Source organism: Rasamsonia byssochlamydoides (genome assembly GCF_041956645.1).
Source record: "Rasamsonia byssochlamydoides strain NRRL 3658 unplaced genomic scaffold VTN77scaffold_27, whole genome shotgun sequence".
NCBI lineage: Eukaryota > Fungi > Ascomycota > Eurotiomycetes > Eurotiales > Trichocomaceae > Rasamsonia > Rasamsonia byssochlamydoides.
Window position 1 is genome coordinate 191,650 of NW_027192410.1, and position 15,106 is coordinate 206,755.

The 15,106-nt window shown below is 48.9% G+C and overlaps 4 protein-coding genes across 4 annotated transcripts; 1 reads left to right on the top strand and 3 right to left on the bottom strand.

Annotated features, from left to right (window-relative positions):
- Positions 1–448: 448 nt before the first annotated feature.
- On the top strand, positions 449–1,196 carry VTN77DRAFT_3807 (uncharacterized protein; the record flags this gene model as incomplete). The annotated part of the gene is made up of 2 exons (XM_069419796.1): positions 449–917; positions 982–1,196. The coding sequence occupies 2 exons, from the start codon at positions 449–451 to the stop codon at positions 1,194–1,196; spliced, it is 684 nt and encodes a 227-aa protein (XP_069278157.1).
- A 471-nt stretch (positions 1,197–1,667) lies between these two features.
- VTN77DRAFT_3808 (uncharacterized protein) lies at positions 1,668–3,358 on the bottom strand (the record flags this gene model as incomplete). The annotated part of the gene is made up of 2 exons (XM_069419797.1): positions 1,668–3,067; positions 3,136–3,358. 2 exons carry the CDS (start codon positions 3,356–3,358, stop codon positions 1,668–1,670), a joined length of 1,623 nt encoding a protein of 540 aa, XP_069278158.1.
- Positions 3,359–4,409: 1,051 nt separating this feature from the next.
- On the bottom strand, positions 4,410–5,280 carry VTN77DRAFT_3809 (uncharacterized protein; the record flags this gene model as incomplete). Its single annotated transcript, XM_069419798.1, has 4 exons — positions 4,410–4,413; positions 4,491–4,846; positions 5,014–5,135; positions 5,223–5,280. 4 exons carry the CDS (start codon positions 5,278–5,280, stop codon positions 4,410–4,412), a joined length of 540 nt encoding a protein of 179 aa, XP_069278159.1.
- Positions 5,281–5,772: 492 nt separating this feature from the next.
- On the bottom strand, positions 5,773–14,986 carry VTN77DRAFT_3810 (uncharacterized protein; the record flags this gene model as incomplete). The annotated part of the gene is made up of 9 exons (XM_069419800.1): positions 5,773–5,792; positions 5,864–6,821; positions 6,874–7,935; positions 8,035–8,425; positions 8,482–12,937; positions 12,992–13,332; positions 13,401–14,747; positions 14,815–14,857; positions 14,908–14,986. 9 exons carry the CDS (start codon positions 14,984–14,986, stop codon positions 5,773–5,775), a joined length of 8,697 nt encoding a protein of 2,898 aa, XP_069278160.1.
- Between the last annotated feature and the right edge of the window lie 120 nt (positions 14,987–15,106).

Here is a 15,106-nt window from a genome sequence, read left to right on the forward strand (position 1 = left end):
AGCAGCCTGAAGCCGATGTACGCATTCCACAGCATCTTCCTCTCTTCTTTTTTTTTCCTTTTTCTCTCCCTCTCACTGCTAGTCTGAGGATCTATTAGTCTTCGTGCGTTTGGAGGCAACTCACTACTACCTGTGGATATCGACGGCCGTCCTCCCAAGGCTCACTTCTCAGCTTCCGAAAGCGTTTCTTGCACTTCGATATCACTGCTTCCTCTGAGACATTCGACCGAGTGATGCGAATATTTTCATTGTTGCCGGTTTATGACAACATCTTCCTTCCTCTCGCTCCTGAACGACGTCTACGGTTTCGATTCCCTCTGAGATGAGCTGAGTCCACTACTGCGGGATACATAAGCACGCTTTTTTTTAACGGTCAAACCGATATCCTCAGATATTTTCTCTCTTCTCTATCAATTCAATCGTCGCCTACAATCATACATCATCCCACATGGCGCGGAGAATGTCTTCCGCGGTCGTCGACCTGACCGTCAGTTCAGACCCCGCGGAATCCGAGGAGGAAAGCAATTCCCCAAATTACGTCCACGTCGTGAGTTCTAGCCCTCCCTCAGGGCAATCATCGTCATCGCCATCTTCACAACCCGTTCACGAACCTCGGGGCGTAAAGAGGCGACGACTGAGTGACAGCGCTGCCCCGACCGTAGTAGAGTCCTCCACAGCCTCCTCCTCATCAGCTGCTCGGGCCAATGGAAGTAATATAGACCTGGAGGGTATCGAGTCGGTCGATCTGACGGAAGTGAACGATGAATCGGCGCTGGCCAAGGCTCTCGCAAAACAGCGTGAAGATGCAGTCAAGGCACAGGCCAGTTCGGAAGACAAGAAGGGACGATCCATCCTGACATCGCACAAATGTCCCGTGTGCATGGATACTCTAACGGACGCAACAAGCACAATATGTGGTACGTACTTGTCCATCCCCGTTACATCTATACATACAAGCTAACCCCTTGCTTCCTCAACCAGGCCACCTATTCTGCCACAAATGCATCATGGACACTCTCCGCTTTAGCGAAGAACAGCGGGCAGATTCAGCGTCTGGAAAGGGGCCTCGAGGCAATTGTCCCGTCTGTCGAAAGCCGCTTTCGCGGAGGGATGCCCCCGGGCCGAAACGAGATCTCGTTCCGTTACAGCTGAAGCTGATGACGAAGAAGAAAAGCTCTTCTACTTCTTCGTCCTAGATCAAATGAATTTTTTTCTTTTTAATCTTTAATAATGCTAGGATATGGAACTGGAACTGCATCTTGCGGGCGTTTTTTATTCTTGGTATTGGTTTTGATTTTGAAAGAAAAAGGAATGAATCAAGCGCCTGGCCTTTTTTTTCCTTGTTTGTTTTATTTCTTTATTTCTTTTTCTCATGAACTGGTCACGCGATGGATGGATGCATGGATGGATGAATGGACGATTAGTTAGTAGATAGATACGACACCATATGATTTTTTCTCTCTCTCTCTCTTTCTCTTTTCTTTGGATCACAATCCATAATGACCTGGTCTAGTCTATAGGTTTGATCCTTTCTCTTCAATAATAAAGTGAAATATTTCCCCTTTCAAGAAGTTTCCCATAACCGTTACGGATATCTGCACAACAAACCTAACGAATGCACAGTCGGAATAATTATAATAATAATTATTATTTTATTACTATCTTAGTTATCGATTCTCCTGCCTCTCCATCCTCGCAGGACCTTCTAGTGTATTCCGTCTGCTCGCGCCCCCTCCCTGTCCCCCTCGGACCATCGCATCGCCCTTTTTCCCCAGTACGACTTCTAGGGCTTGCACGAGGGCCGTGGAATCGTACCGTGTCCCCAGCACCGTCTGTCCGTCTTCGGACATGATCTTGCGCCCGTAGAGACGTAGCGTCTCGATCCCCATCGCCGCGAGACGCTCCCGGTCAACTTTGGGTGTCCCAGGTCCCTCAAGATGCAGAATGTGTGTGACGTATGATGTGTAAGGGAGTGCGCGCGCGGAAGGTAGGGGTTCGACAATTGCAGGCGTGGAGTTTGTCGCGGCGTTGGTGCTGGCGCTGTTCGCGAGGGTCGTTGTGACCGTGTCTGTGTAGCGACGGCGTCCGCCCAGGAGTCCTCTGCCTCGACTCTCTTCGCCAGCGCGGACAATGGCCTCGACAAAGTCCACGGCGGTGAAGGGATTCGACGACGGGCCAGTTTCCCGGTCCAGCGACCCGTTCAGGATCAGGATCTTATGCCGCGCCGGACTGGAGGAGATTGCCTTCCCGATGCCGCGTAGAATCAGCGAGGGGATGATGGACGTATACAGAGATCCGATGCTGTAGATAATAGCTTGCGCGTCTCGGAGGGCCTCCAGGACCCGTGGGTTTGCCGGGGGACGAATCTCCTGTCCGTAAGGGTTGATATACCAGATGCGTGAGATCCGGCATGGGAGTTCTTCGGTGTTGGTCTTGCTGAAGGTGATGTTCTTATGTCGGAGACTGGGAAGTGAGCCCGGAAGATGATCGTCTTCATAGGAGATGCCATCGGAGGTGGACGAGTCTTCCTCTTCATCGTCGCCGTCCGCCAGCAGGAGGCTTGGCCTCCTATTGGATTGGCCCGGGGAGCCCGGAACCTCGCAGGGATGTGAGATGCTATTCTGTCCCACGATCACAGAGCCATCTTCCAGGGAAGCAGAGATGTGGTGCGAGAAGTTCGAGTTGATCGCCGGAATCACCCGGACGACGTCAGACGGGACGCCGCAGATGCTACCTAGAAGGTAAATAGCGCTCTCAAAGCTGCCCGTGAACAGCCGTGCGCCTGTCAGGAACAAATTCCCGACACTGGCGGAGGTAAAGTCGAATGTCGACGCCGGAGGGCGAGCCCGTTTCAAGATCTCGAGATTCAGATGGTTGAAGAAGGAACGGATCAACTCCTTCTTCGCGGGCGTGATGGATTTCCACAGGGGAGACGTGCCATCCACGATCGACTGCCACTCATCATGAGCAGCAGCGGCATTCGCACTTAGTCGGTGGTTGAAAAGACATTTGATCGCGGCGCGTTCCGAGTTTGGTGGTGATTCCGGAATCAAACGCACCAGTCTACCTGGCAGCTCAGTCAGTAGGTTTCTTCCTCTCCTGCCGTAATACAGTAGCAGTCAACGAGGTGCTTACTTCGAACATCGCCAATTCCGGGACCTCCAAAGACGCGTATCAACTCAGAGGACGAGCCGCCATTGTCGGAGATGGGAATGATGTAGCTGAGAGTACATTGCTTGCTCTCCCTTACGGCGCTGAAGACATCGACCAGACTGTTGGCTGCACTCCCACCTGAAAAGACCACGATGCCTCGGTTTGGAGCAGAGGGATCTGTTGGTTGTGCTGCTGCTGCTGCCATCTTGCCCTGCCGGTTTTAAATCCAAGCAGCGGTCCAAATTCAAGCAGCAGGCACAATGAACAGGAATTCAAAAGACAGGAATTCAAAAGAAAAACGGACAGAGAATACGACAAAAAAAAAAGGCCAACTAAACTGAATCCGAAAATAAATAAGAAATAAAAAAAGAAATAACCCAGAAGAAAAAATGTTTCGTTACTCCGTACAATAAAAATACAGATCCCAGGAACAAGACAGCCAAGTTTGGAAAATGGCAAATAAAGCTAATTTAATAAACTCAGAGACAGACAATACGAAAATTAGTATGACATGAATTTCCAGCAAGTACTCAAGTATATGATGACCCACCAACGCCTCTATAAGCTCATAACACAACGTAAACGCCTGAATATTCGCAGAAAATCACGGGGTCCGGTAAAAAAAACAGCCTCGAGTAGGATAATTCTTGCTCACATTGCGCAGGACGTATGATTGTTTTTGTTGTGGCAAAAGGATTGATGAGCCAGGAAAGAACACGTAGTGATGTGATAAATAAAAAGTTCTGTTGGTTAATTACGGGCTTGGCCGAGTTTACTCCGTGCCGCTGGCAGCGGGCGGATTCTAGGCCCATGAGATAATGATAGAAGTTGTGCTAGCTATTAATAATGTTATATGAAGAGGGATTCACTGTCATAAATATTAATATTAACATTGATATTGTTTATCTAAACGTGACAGTTTCTGTGTTATGTAACAATTCGGTATAGTAAATGGGCAGTGGCACGTAGATATACAGTTTCATGCCCAATTAAATCAGGTTAGTTAATAATCATGACTGATATACCTGCTTCACCAACTCGACAGTCCTCTTCGCGAGCGCGGCGGTGTCAGGGGGGAACCTGCCACTGATGTAGTTGTAGTTCGTGTCCTCGTGAATGAACCTGAAGAAAGGATAGTTATATGAGCTTAAGTTCCATCGAAATCATAAAGACTGTATCTGCAGACAGTGGTAAAACTCACGGTCCAGGTCCAAGGTTATTCTTATATTGTTTTCCTGGGTCATCCAATCTCTTTCTTACCTTGTCCAGAGAATTAATCAATTAGTCGACACCAGCTAGATTCAATTGATCAAATCAGAGGGATTAATAAAACGTACGATCGTCTCCACATTGTCACTTCCTTTCCCATAGGTCTTATAATAATCTCCCAGGAAGGGCCTGTCAGCCAGAAGATAGCCGATTCCATTGCTCCAGGCAACGCCGTCGTCGTCGCGTCGTGCAGCACACTCTTTCCATCCGGCAGAGTGGCCGCAGAGAGAGTCTGCACGCCATGGCAGATCGCAGCCACGGTCTTGCGACTCGGTTTCCGGGTCTGCGGAAAGTACTCTGCAACATGCCTCTGGAGAGAGGCGGAGTCGATGATCTGCTGGACGGACTTCTCGTGGCCGCCGGGAAAGTAGAGGAGGTCATAATGGAGCAGCGAGAAGCTGGGGTCTGACCATGACAGCGAGTGCTGAGCAGCAGGGTCTTTGATCATGGCGTGATATACTGATTGGCTGCTTTCTTGCTGGCGCCCTGGTCATCGTTGAATAGGAAGGAAGTAATCATCAGCGAAAGTAACACACTCTATGAAGCAATAAAAAGAATTGACAAGCAGAAAGAAAGAAGGAGCATTCTCACAAGCAGCTTTCCCGTGATGCCGTACAGCATGCGGCCATCGCATTTGGGAGCGTTGCCCGTCTCCGTTGCAAAATGGACTTCAAATCCCGCATCCTTGAATATAGTGAAAGCTACAGCAGTCTCTACGACAGCAGAAGAGAAAGAGAACTTAAGCATAAATCCATGACTATTCTGGTCGATAAGTAGTAATAACTCCAGGACTAACTCACCCGTTGGATCATGACCGTAATCTGCCATGAGAATCAGAGCCTTGGGAGCTGCAGCCATGATTTAGACAAAATAAGGCGATAACACTCAGACTATGATAGGTAGCAGCATAGACTGAAGATAATAGCCATTAAAAAAAAGAGAGAAGACTGGTCTTTACTTCCAGACGAAGGCGCAAATTGCTACGCAGCCGATTTCCATGTGATGGGGGCCAGCTTCTAATTAGCGCAGCTTGTGCTTGTCGATAGCCGCTAGGCCATGTCAACAGCTTCCCTTACTGCAACGCTTCTGAAAATGCTCGTAAAAAACACGGTTTTCAATTTTCGGAGTAAGTGTTTGCTACCAATTCAAGAATCTTCCCTAATTCCTCAAAATGTATTGACATGTAACCCATCAACGAAAAAAAAAACGTCCCATATTATCCAGAAGTAAAGTATATACTGTACAATAGCGCCAACAGCAACACAGGTCGTAATGCTATAGACACCAAACAAAACGGCAGGATCAGGATTCACAACCAACCATTGACCCGACGATATGACAAAATTCGTTTTAGGCATAAGCAGCCCATCCTGAGAAGTTTGCATTAGCTCACATTTTGGGAAGAAAAGTACAAGGGAAAAACACAAGGTTGGAGACCTACCGCAATACAGCAGGGCGAGATTTCTCTCATCCGTCGCCTGCTGGATCAGCTCATTCACCGTCGCAGTCACACTCAGGGTCTTGCTCAGTTTCTTGGCCACAACGGTCAGCGCTCGATCTGCCTCGCTTGGCTCATTAGCATTGCTTTTGCCCCCCATGCCGTTGAGCACCGGGGGCCCGTCTCCAGCTTCCTGGTCTTCCTGCATTCTTTTCATCCGCAAAGGAGAGACGGTCCAACTGTACAACGGATCGTAGCGAAGCACGTCGAGAATCGTCATGATACTGTACGACTCCTCCCGCAGAGCTTCCAGCGTAAACTCGCAGCACCGGCGGAAGACCCCTTCCGTCTTGGTGATGCCCATCCCATCCACCAGATCGCGGGTCAACCGGAAGGGAACGACCTCGGGCACAGGAAGAACGCGACCCTGTTCAAAAGCCACCCCAAGATCGATATGAACCACCTCCCCCGTTTTCTCGTCGAGGAGGATATTATGACCGTGGCGGTCTCCAAGCCCCAAGACATGGCCAAGGATGGAAATCGCCGCTGTGCTCCGTGTGTACGCGAGTCTTTTACTGAACCAATCGTCCGGGTTGTTGAACTTTTCCATAAAGAAAAATCGCATCACTGGATGGAAGTGGTCCGTCACCTGGCGAAATGTTCGGATCCGTTGTTCCACAGATCGTGTCTGAACGTCGCTGATATGTTTGCGACATACGTTTGGTTTCATATCCTTTGGAAAATATCTCTGGTGCGCGGGCATCAAGTAGTCGTGCAAGGGAATGGTATTCTGAACAAACTCGATTATACCGGCATTCGAAGTAAGCGGTAGCACCTTGTACGTCCGAATCCCGAGATTTCGCTGACGAGTGGCGCGGTGGTCTTTGAGGAGATTGCTGACTTGTTCAAAGACTTGTTCCATTATGGCGTCTTGTCTCAGATCGTCATTGCCCCCTTTAACCTGGAAAAACTGTCAATTTAGCTGTTCGACAAGCACAACAACATCATCTTACCAATTGTTTGTAGCGTAAACCGTCGGTGGCAAGAACCGTGACGATCTTCGGTGCGCTGACACCCGACGCGACGGTGAACTCTGGGCTGAACTTGACAACCTTTGGAACATCACTGTAGTTGCAGTCAACGCGAAGCTCAATCCTCATCGTGGGAGGCGGGAGTCTCTGGCTCGTCGCGTCCTGTTCCAGGCGTTGACCAGTAGCAAGCTTCCTCAGCGGCACCTTTGCACCGCTCTTGACTTTTTCTTCCAACCGGTCGGCAGCGAACCTCACGTAGCTGATATTTGTGTTGTGGATAGCGACCCAAGTCGGGCCCGCGTGCCGGTCATTCCTCAATTTCTCCACAAGCTTGCCTGCTGCCTGATAACGCGATAGAGACGTTTGATCTTTGCCACCTCTGGACTTGCTACTCGCAAATATCTGATACATGCCATGATATGGATGCTCAACGCATATCCGAAATATCAGAGCGGAGAGCAGGGCCTGGAAGTCATCGGCAACATCGAGGAGACGAGAAGATAATTGGTTCATCAAGGGGGCAAATTTCCGACTGGGAACTTGCTCGATGAATTTGGACACTGCATGGTTTGCTTTGGGATCTCCAGACTTATCCAACCATAGGGCACAGAAGCGAAGAGCATCATTGTTGTACGTGTCACAGGCCTTCAGACAGAGAAGGTAGTTCTCGAGACATTGTTGCAGAAAAGCTTCGCGACTGCGTTTCAGTCGCTGGTACTCGCGGTCGTCCAGATCAAACCACTGCTTCGCCTTGGTCCGGTGCATTTTGAGCGATTCCTTCTCCTTGCCCTCAGCCGCCTCCATCATTTTCTCAAGAGCCAGGACTTCCTTCTCCTTGCGATCACGGAGTTGCTCGACGCGCTGGAAGTCTTCCAAGCTCTCTGGATTCTGCAGTTGCTGGTCGCAGAACATTGCGAAACGGTGGAAAACGCGACCGGCCTCTTCGCCTTCAGAGTTTCCTTTGAGTTCCTTAACTGCAGGAACGAGATACTCCTGAATAATAGTTTCCGGCTTCTCCAAACGTGCTTCCGCCACATGATGTCCCTGAATTTATTAGATGTATATTCTCAGTCACTTATCTGGGAAACGGGAAAGGGGGTGGGGGAGATGCGAAGACAATGAGGAAATCAGTTGGTTGCTTACCAAGCTCGCAAGGACCTCAGCACGACTCACTACGAGAGCTTGCTTGTGCAGGTCATTCTTCTCATTCAATTGCTGAAGCATGCGAATTGACGTGGTCATCTCTCCCTGGTCCCAGAGTACATTCGCTAGATCAAATTTTGCTGCTCCATCAATGTTAATTCCCAGAGCTGCACAAGGCTGCACAAGTTTTGAGAGGGAGATAGCAGACTTCAACGATTCCTGAGAACCGTCGAGATCTCTGCTGATTTTGAACGACTCCCTTATAGCTTTTACCTCCAACAATTGCGCGTTCCTAGACGTCAATTTTGTTGATGACTTCAAATAGTCCTTGTTCTTTATTGATGAGAAGAGAGTCTCGCGACAGAAGAGTATCGGCGCAATGTCTTGGAAACTACATGAAGATACTCAGCACCAGTACTCCATTTCTGCGGGAGAAACCACACATACCTTTCGGCTTGCAGCCAGGCTTTTCGAGATGTCATCCTTTCCCACATTTGCTCTATTTGCTCTGAAGACGTGGAACGTAGGACGTCATCGACTTCGCTCAGTAAGCCGAGGGCTCTCATGGAATCTCGAAGCGACGTTACGGATCGGTTTTTGTCAGTGAGGCGGTCTAGAATCTCCAGGAAACATTCGTTATTAAAGATCAGAACCTCATCCTTATCCCCTGACGTATTCAGATTCTGAAAAGCTTTGAAGAGGACACCAGTCGCTGACGGATGTGATGGAGGAACGGGAATATCCCACTGCTGCAGACTCATAGCAGTTGACAGAAGAGAGTCAAGTGAAGCAGTCCTGCCCTCGGAGTTGCTAGGAGCAGAAAGCATGGCGCTAGCAACGCCTTGAAGGTTCGTCGCATTGAGTGCTTTAATGATCCCATAAGTGTTACCATTGCCCTTCAATCTCACGTCACTGTCATATTGAGCACTCTGAAAGAGCAGGTTTTTGTATCCTGCACTCTCGTAGTCGAGCTTCTCCATCACCGATTCCAGGGTTGCGTCCTGCTGGATGCCGTAGAAGAGGTCTGGATCACCGATCGCTCTAAATATATCATGAAGTAAGCCTGGAGGAGGACTATATTTCACCATGGACGACCGACGATTCCCACTTGCCGCCCGGGATGCTTGAATTTCGATGAAGAGGAGGGCCGTCTTATGCATCCTACATCGGCTCGCTGCTGAAGCTGCTTGACTGTAGTCAACGTCGAGCCAGTCATCTCGTTCAACGATTGTCGTTTCATGTGGCTTCGGTTGATTCCGAAGATACAAAATAGTATTGATGACTATCTGTGCATGAGGAACAGTCGTTTCCTCCACGTTCTGTAGTACTTCTCCAAACACTTCGGAGACTTTCTGGCGGGACGTTTGATCACCCTCAATCTCTGATAGAAGCACGTCATGGAGGATATACGGCAGAAGCCGTGTAGCAAGATCAGGAACAGTGTAGAGGATTTTCCTTAGTGGCCCGATGACTGGATCATTTGCAGCTGCGACTGCTAGTGACAACGCAAGATCGCGCGCCCATTCAGCGGCAGAGAGCTTGGGGTCCCAGCTTGGCCAGCTCGCACTGTTACTGACTTCGGAGAACGAGAGACGTATGTCAGGGCAGTGATAAGGAGTCCACACAAGGGCCTTCAGGAGGGAAGGCGGTATTGCCTGCTCGCAATGTTCAAGCTCTGGATAGCTGGCGATTTTGCTGACGATGAGCTGCAGCGTTCGTTCCACAAGTCCCAAATAGGAACGATTGCTGTTAAATAAAATGCCGCAGAGAATATGAAGAATGGTGACCTTAGATGCAAGAAAAGGATCTGTGATCCGAACCGGAGCTTTGAACAGCTCAGTGTCTTGTTCTCTAAGTAACTGCTCACTGATTTGACCGGTTGCGGCATATGCTCGTCCAATTACTCGAGCAGCCCATAACCGATATTCCTTTTCAGAAATGCCGTTCTGAATAGTCTGCCACACAGCTACTGTGCTTTTGGCTGCATCCTCGTCCCCTCCTAGGACATCATTGTGGAGATCAGAAGGCATCTGAAAACCTCTACACAGGAGGGAAAGAACCAGATCTGAGACTGAACCATTCAAGAGATTGCGGCCAGATGATCTGTCCTGCAGCAATTCGAGCAAAAGTTCACTCTCATAGGTCCCTTTGACAGCATTTCCCGCCGTACTGCACTTCTGCGACGATCGTATCATTCTCCGAAATGATTGCTCCACGTCATCGCTAAGATTAGACGGCCTATAGTTTTCTAGAAAGTCGCCGAGCCATTCACGAAATTCTTGAGACTTCGACAGCACAGTCCTGAATTGGCTTTCCTGCGTAGTGCTTTCTGGTAGCGAAGTGAGAAAGTCTCTAAGCGACACAAGCGTCGACACTGCAATTCCTGCGACGAATCCCGGATGCTCGATTAGGTAAGGCTTTCCAGCTTCAAGAAGATACCAGAATAAACCCAGTGCGTCTTCAGAGCAGTGGAAATCTGTTAAGAAAGGGCGGAGAGCGTGTAAGAGCTGTTCGAGGGGATAATCTTGAACGATGACGGGACCGGCGAGACACACCAGGATCCGTATTTTCCTGAGGACAGAACAAGCATAGAGCGAGCCAAGTGCAGGTTGAATCGACTCCAACAACGTTCGACAAACGAACGACACCAACGCTGGAGTCCACATTGTTTCTAAATCATAACCGGCTCGTTTGCAAAGAAACTCGAGCTCATCCAGGAGATAACGAGCTCTAAACGATGGCTGTTGGCTAGCCGGAAGAAGAGCACTTGACGCGCTCTTTTCTGTAATACGTCGCAAATTGTCAGCAGCAAAACGAAAATTTGAACGCTTTGCAAAGGCCCTCTCAATCTGCTCCTCCTGGCAAAGGGATTTGAACAGCGTCGCGACGGTTTCAGGAAACTTTATTTCGACCAATCTCACAAATTGGTCCGTACCAAGTTGTTTCTTTATCCGACTCTCCACTCCCTTTGGTTGACTATCTTGCGAAGGGGGAATGCTGATGTCACGAGCTATCGTGTATGCCTCAGCCTTGTGAAACGATTCAGCCAGAAGATCTGCAAAAGGGCTTCCGAGACATTTGGAAAGCTCGATGGCATCTTGATCGTTTGCACGCATCATGATCTGGCCGACGAGCTCATCTTGCGCGTCTATCAGCATCTCTTTTAAGCTCGAATACCCAAAGATAGTAAAAGGCATCGACGTTATCGACTGAGTTTCAGTCCAAGTGTACAAGATCTGCGGCGAAAACAGCTGAAATATTTCTTTCGCGTCTCGCAATTTCAACGCATTTGAGACGTCTCGTAGGCATTTTCTGGCATATCGAGCAGATTCTGGTACTTGGCCAGGAGTCTCGAAGATATGATAGATACTTCTGCGGAGCAAAGTATGCCAACGGGAGGCCAGCTGGGCTAATGCGTATAATCGTAAAGCTATGCCCTCATTCCAATCGGGGTCTTTAGGTAGGCTTTCCAGAACGTCATTGAATATGGCTTCATGATCTCTCAGCAGGAATCGACCAAATATATTGGGGATCAGTTTCGCAACACTGAATTTTACCGACATATCTCCCTCTTGGAGAATATAGAACAAGCTTGTGCGCGACGAGGGGCCGTCCTCGGCCATCGAATACGCTGGATTAGAGTTAATCACCCTCTCCAGGAGTTCAGTAAGTGCGATGAGAACTCGGGGAGAAGCCTTCCTCTTCTCCACAAGCACTTGAATGAACCATGCATATAGGTCTGACGCCGAATCGTGTAGATCATCACTTTCTTCAGTTGTCCAAAAATCCACGAAACACGTCATCAGATATATGCAGAGGCACTGGGCACCTTCACAACGCTCCAGTCGATAAGACTGCAAACACGTCTCGGCAAAGTGTTCCAGAACATCCAAGACATTTGTGCGTGTCAGTTCAGAAGTATCGGAGAAGACCTTTGGCAGGAAATTCTGAGCAGACAAAACGTCTGTCTCGTTGAATGTTCTCAGGTAGCTAATCAATGATGTCTGAGCTGAGTCCCCATTTTCGCTGACATGAGCACCGCCAAGATGGAAAATCGACAGTTGTATCGTAAGACAGCGTTGGAAAGCAATAATATCGGAAAAGATAGGCACGCATTCGCGATTCAAGCCGATGACGGAATCCTGCACCGTGGTCTCATTCCGAATCGAAAGAGCGTCGTCCAAATCCATTGCTTCGGGCTCCAAAGGAAACGATTCAGACCCCTGAGAGTGTCGCCGCTCCTCCAGAGTCTTGATGAGTGGAGATGCAAGATCATCAAGGGCTCTTGAAACAGGGTCATCAGGATCTTTCAAGCACGGAGCCGAAGAAATTATTGGTGACAAGATATCCAAGCAAGCTTGAACAGTGGTGTCCTCTCCACTTGAAACATATTCACATATCTCTCGCCACAGGCGTCTGCTGCTTTTGCGTAGTTCCTGTACTCGAGCGCCATGTGGTTGGGGAAGACATTCGATAAAAATCGCTGTCACAACACATGAAGATGCAAGTATCTGGACTACGTCTCCAGTGATATGATGTAATTTCTCTTCACGCAACGCTCTCCAGGCCTGAGAAAAGGCATCTGTTTTTGCTTGTAGCAATTCTGTGACTATTCCATCGTTTGGGTCACTTCTAAAAGGTGGCTCCAAAGACAAGAATGTCTCTTCGGCGTGCCAGATAGCTTTAAGAACAGAATGATCGTCGAAAGTAAAAAGATATTCAGTCAAATCCCGATTTTGGTGGTGACGGAACCAAGCCCTGGAGATCGGACCTGCCGGTCCCCGAAACTGAACGCTGCGGGGAGATGTCGACCTATTAGTACATGAGAGTAGAAGGTCAAGGATGTTGACTGGACGTGCAAATAGTGCTATTTGGGCAGCTTGTATCCTATCACTGATCGTGCCTAGTAGCAATTTAGTAAGCAGCTCCTGAATGAGTGACCTGGATGGGATCATACCGATAGTCCAAACGCCACGCAGCCAGTTACAGATCTGCTTTGATGCGTCCAATCCGAGACCAGAAGCTGTGTGTAGACGCATTTTTATAATTCTTGCCCAGAGCATCAGAGATGAGTCACAAAGAACAGAAGGACCATTCAGGTCCACGGCTGACAACATTGATCTTATTGTTTCCGTAACCTCAGAATAGTCTAGAAGCTCAAACCGGAGAAGCGTCTCCATTAGAATGCAAGCTGCTCTTGATGTGACCTGGGAAACTGACGCTCGGGAAGCTAGATCCCATATTTGCTGCCAATATGGCTTGAGCAGATGGGATCTGGCATCCTTGGCGCTCGCTATACTGCTCACGAAACATCAGAACTGGCCTGTACATTAACCAGCGCTAGACCTGAGGGATAGGCAGCTTACCTGGAGATTGCCAGCAACGTCCAAGATGCCACTGATGCATTATCATCCATGATACTCACCGTCAGGCGTTCAAGCAGAAATGCTTTTGATTCGATGCTTATTCGATGCTCGAGAAATGACAGTAGTTGCAGAGCACACGCCTTCCTAGTGCCTGAAGAAGAAATGCAATCGCGGACTATGTCATCTATTCTCGATAGAAGGCGCGGTTTCTTATTTGGCATATCGTCGACAGCAGAAACTGCCGTTGAGCGTCCAGATATGTCATCTAATATTGCCAAAAGACAGGCAATTGCCCAAACGACGGTCCAATTGTGCTCAGATCTGGGGTTTCCAAGACGAGGTCCAAAAATCTGCCAGTCTCGTTCAGGACAAGGGCTTTGATAGAAGACTAGATCGTCGATTTGCAACACTTCTCTCTCTGGGCGTTTCACATACTCCGAGAGAAGTACATCAACCAATCCTTCAAGTGACTCAATAGTTGACTCCGCCGACGAAAATTGAGCGCTGTTTCGCAGAAGATCCATGCAAAGCATAATGGTGATTAGGATCTCATCTTTTAAACCGGACAACTTTGTTGTCCACAATCGTCGAATTACGGGTATAATCTCCAGGATGAAATCTCGAACAAGAGAGCATTGGTCACACATAACTTTCATCAGAACTGCATTAATGGCTTTAAAAGCTTGATGAGCATTGCCGGCCTGTGTAGAGGACGCCAGGTACTCTGAAAGACCGTTGAGTGTCCTTCCGGCAATTTCTTGAACAGGGGCGTTCGCGCTCGCAGTAAGCAGCTGGATACAGACTACAACCTCTTCGACAATGCCCTTGTCGACATGAGAACTCGCGGACGTGGCAGTGCGACCCGATAGCATCCTCACGGGAGTTGATCGACTACTACTGACATCCAGGGCTTCTGACGAAGAATGATGGCTAGTTCGGATGCTTAACTGGTTTCCTTCGTTTTCGATTAGACTAAGACACCGCAGACAAAAGTTCACGGTGTCGAGCCATTCACTCTCTCCCAGATGTTCCACATGAGGCGGGTACTCCAGTAACGATCTGAGACATTTCATATAATCATTGCTGAGGACCTCCCAAAGTCCCTCCCCTGGCTCCTTTATCGTCTGGATAATGTGATCGATCACGGCGTGGACAGACTTCGTCCGGAGATTGCGTAGAGACGCCTCTACGGCGATGCGAAGGACGGACGCACATAGTGGCAGGCGGGATGTGGACTGACCTCGAGTGCTGGATCTGCTTGACCGGTTAAAGATCGACTTCTCAATCGAAACGCACCGGAACAGGGCTTCGAAGATTTTGTGGCAGGCTTTGTCATTCAAGGCATCTCTGGAGGAAATTCCAATGGTCAGTGTCTTGATTCGGCCACATGGAAGAGACGAAAGAGGCATCTTACAGCTTGGGACTTCGCTTGTTCTGCTGGAGAATGTGCTTCAAATCTGGTCAGGTTAGATCGATATTCTGAGTATCTCAAAAGGGCATTTCATACTTTCTAATGCCTCCGTACGCTCTTTCAGCTTGTCAGAGGACAAGCGCGCGATCGCTTCGTTCAAAGTCACTTGGCTCATTTTTCTCTGCCACCCAGGCCACAATCAAGGTGAGCATTTCGAGCTCGGAGATCTCAGCGCATCCGATCTCTTGGCAGTTCACACATCTCTTGAGAGTTGGCGTCCCAAGGTATAAATAAC